This window comes from Myotis davidii, unplaced genomic scaffold (genome assembly GCF_000327345.1).
Source record: "Myotis davidii unplaced genomic scaffold, ASM32734v1 scaffold698, whole genome shotgun sequence".
NCBI lineage: Eukaryota > Metazoa > Chordata > Mammalia > Chiroptera > Vespertilionidae > Myotis > Myotis davidii.
The window spans coordinates 165,899-168,977 of NW_006290032.1; the positions used below are offsets into that span (position 1 = coordinate 165,899).

Sequence of the window (3,079 nt, forward strand, 5' to 3'; positions counted from 1 at the left end):
GCGGGGACGGGCCCACTGACCCAGAGCTGTGCCGGGAGATGGGCAATGCTGCTCTCTGCCCCTCGTGCCACGCGGGCAAGAGCGTGAAGGCCCAGGGGCACGTGCAGGAGGCAGACAGAGCCCCCGACTACTACGGCTGCCCCAGCGAGGACGCCCCGGAGCTGGGGGCGCGGGTAAGTGCCGAGCAGACGCAGAGGGAGGATGAGTCAGAGGTCCTAGTGGACCTTATTGGTCAGATCCCGGCGCTTCCTGGGAGGACGTAACCTGGTGCGGCGACCGGGCTGCCTGACGCGGCTGGGTCCGTGGCTGGCTCTCCCCGTCACGCTGGGGGCACCCCGGGTGTCCCTTCTGGTCGGCTCTCCCTGGGAAGTGACGTTCGGGGACAAGCAGCAATGCCTTCTCTTTAAGGTGACGTCTTCTCCAAAGCTGAGCCTGTGTGTGACTGTGGACAGATCTGTGCGCAGACTCACGGAGAGCTGTCAGGTTCTGTGCCCGTTTGTGTATCACGCTGGTTCTCCCTTCTTTTCCGAGCACGTGCTCACTGGAATCCCCCACCTCAGCCCTAAATACTTTATTTTTAATACATATATTTTATTTCAGAGAGGAGGGAGAGGGAGAGAGAGACAGCAACATCAATGACGAGAGAGAATCATGGATCGGCTGCCTCCTGCACGCCCCCGACCTGGGATCGAGCCCACAACCCGGGCCGGTGCCCTGACCGGGAATCGAACCCTGACCTCCTGGTTCCTCGGTCGATGCCCAGCCCCTGAGCCACGCCGGCCGGGCCATGAAGACGTCTGGTATTTGACTCACTCCAGGGAAAGGCCTTGACGTACTGTCCGATCGTGATGAGACTGTTTTATGAAGAGGCTGGAACGCTGACCAGTCACATGTTGAAGTTGACGTTCAGATTTGAGTAATTCAGAGTCGGGGTCTGTCCATTAAATCCATGGTCGGCAAACTGCGGCTCGCGAGCCACATGTGGCTCTTTGTCCCCTTGAGTGTGGCGCTTCCTAAGCCTTAGGAGTGCCCTAATTAAGCTAATAACAATGTACCTGCCTATATAGTTTAAGTTTAAAAAATTTGGCTCTCAAAAGAAATTTCATTCGTTGTACTGTTGGTATTTGACTCTGTTGGCTAATGAGTTTGCCGACCACTGCCTTAAATGGCTCCGAAGGCTTATTGCGTTTTCTTACTGTGGGGCGAGGCCAGGACCTTCCTGAAACAGCTCGATTTTCACATTCGCTGGAGAGGGCCGTGTGTCTGTGACCTGTGATCCGTGACCCGTGACCCATGACCCGTGATCCGTGACCCGTGATCCGTGATCCGTGATCCGTCAGGAGCCGGCTGTGGCCTCCCTGCAGGTTACTTACTCTGGGGCGAAACCACGAGGCTGGGAGAGGCCACACTAGGCCAGGGGCTGAGTGTTTGGAGATCCCTCCTGTATGGAGAGGTCGCAGCAGGCAGGCCCCCTGGAGGCAGGTGTGGTCCTGGTCCCGGGGGAGGGAGGGAAGAGGGGGAGAAAGTGCACCCTAATTGCCAGCCCGCCACGAGCGAGACAGGCAGCCGTGGGGACGCAGCGCGGGCAGTGCCGGGCCGCCTCACGGGGCAGCTCCACCTCTGAAAGGCAGACATCACAGCGTGCAGCCCTGTGGGCCGGCCACAGCCTCAGCCTCGGGGGCCACGGCAACACTGGCCTCTGTCGGGAGAAGCCCCCTGATCGGGGCGGAGTCCACCGGCTGCGGTGTGTGCGTCAGGGGCTCCACGTCTGGGCCGTGCCTGCGGGTGCCCGGCCCCCAGCAGAGGCGCAGCAGCGTTTCTGGGAAACACGAATACATTAACGACCAGGGGATCCCCACGGAGCACAGCGAGTCGCAGGCCTTTGCTGGCGGCAGGTGACGGGTCTCCCAGTGCGAACAGAGGCTCTGAGATGTAAATGGGTAGAGGCGCAGAAGGTCTTCCTAAAACTGCTTTAAGTGCTTGGCGACTGAGATGCTTTCAGTGTAACCCTCTGCTCAGAACAGACATGTCCCCACTCCAGGTGCACATGCGTGACCGCTGTGGGTGGCATGTGCATGAAACATGTTACTCTATAAAGCAGCGGTTCTCAACCGGTGAGTCACAACCCCTTTGGCGGTCGAACGACCCTTTCGCAGGGGTCGCCTGAGACCATCTGCATATCAGATATTTACATGACGATTCATAACAGCAGCAACATGACAGTGATGAAGTAGCAACGAAAATAATGTTATGGTTGGGTCACAACATGAGGAACTGTATTTAAAGAGCCAGAAGGTTGAGAACCGCTGCTGTAAAGGCACATACATTCCCTGGGGTCATTATTCTCTATAGCAAGTTGTACATAAAATGCATCGGTGGCTCGGCCGGCGTGGCTCAGTGGCTGAGCGTCAACCTATGAACCAGGAGGTCAGGGTTCGATTCCTGGTCAGGGCACAGGCCCAGGTTGCAGGCTCGATCCCCAGTGTGGGGTGTGCAGGAGGCAGCCGGTCAGTGATTCTCTCATCATTGATGTTTCTCTCTCTCCCTCTCCCTTCCTCTCTGAAATCAATAAAAATACATTTAAAAAAATTAAAAATAAAATAAAATGGAGTAGTGGCCTTTTAAAGGGATTCCGTGAGAGATGACACTGTGAGCACAGGAGTGATCACCCCACAGGCAGTCAGCATCTGACAGGCTGGGCCGGTGGCGCGTTCCTGCCAACGAAGCTCGTCCCGAGCAAACGTAACTGTTTACGTGGACTGCGCAGTAGCTTTCATCGCCTTCTCCGTGGAACGAGGTTAGCCCCACCGCGCCCAGCGGCTTGTCCACGGTCACAGGGGTGACAGCCAGGACCCCCTCCCCCTCCCCCGGGGCGAGCTGGCTCGGCAGCCGCGTCACTTCCTCCCCACACGCACCTGCTGTCATGCTCGCCCACTTCCCGTGGCTGTTGTGGACTGAACGCGCTTCTAGCGGGTGAAACGTGAGGTCCCTTTTGCCACAGGAACTACCGGCTGCTGTTCTTGTGCCTTCATTCCCCGTGACAGGCCGCTCCCTGGAACGGGGCGGGGGGGGGGGGGGG

At 58.0% G+C, this 3,079-nt stretch overlaps 1 protein-coding gene across 1 annotated transcript in view; it reads left to right on the forward strand.

Moving 5' to 3' along the window:
* The first annotated feature begins 6 nt into the window (after window positions 1-6).
* ANK2 (ankyrin 2, neuronal) overlaps window positions 7-3,079 on the forward strand; it is a 154,136-nt gene continuing 151,063 nt past the window's right edge. The window contains exon 1 of the mRNA XM_015563371.1: window positions 7-173. Coding sequence (XP_015418857.1) covers window positions 39-173 — 135 coding nt within the window. The 5' untranslated portion in view covers window positions 7-38. The remainder of the gene's footprint in view (window positions 174-3,079) is intronic.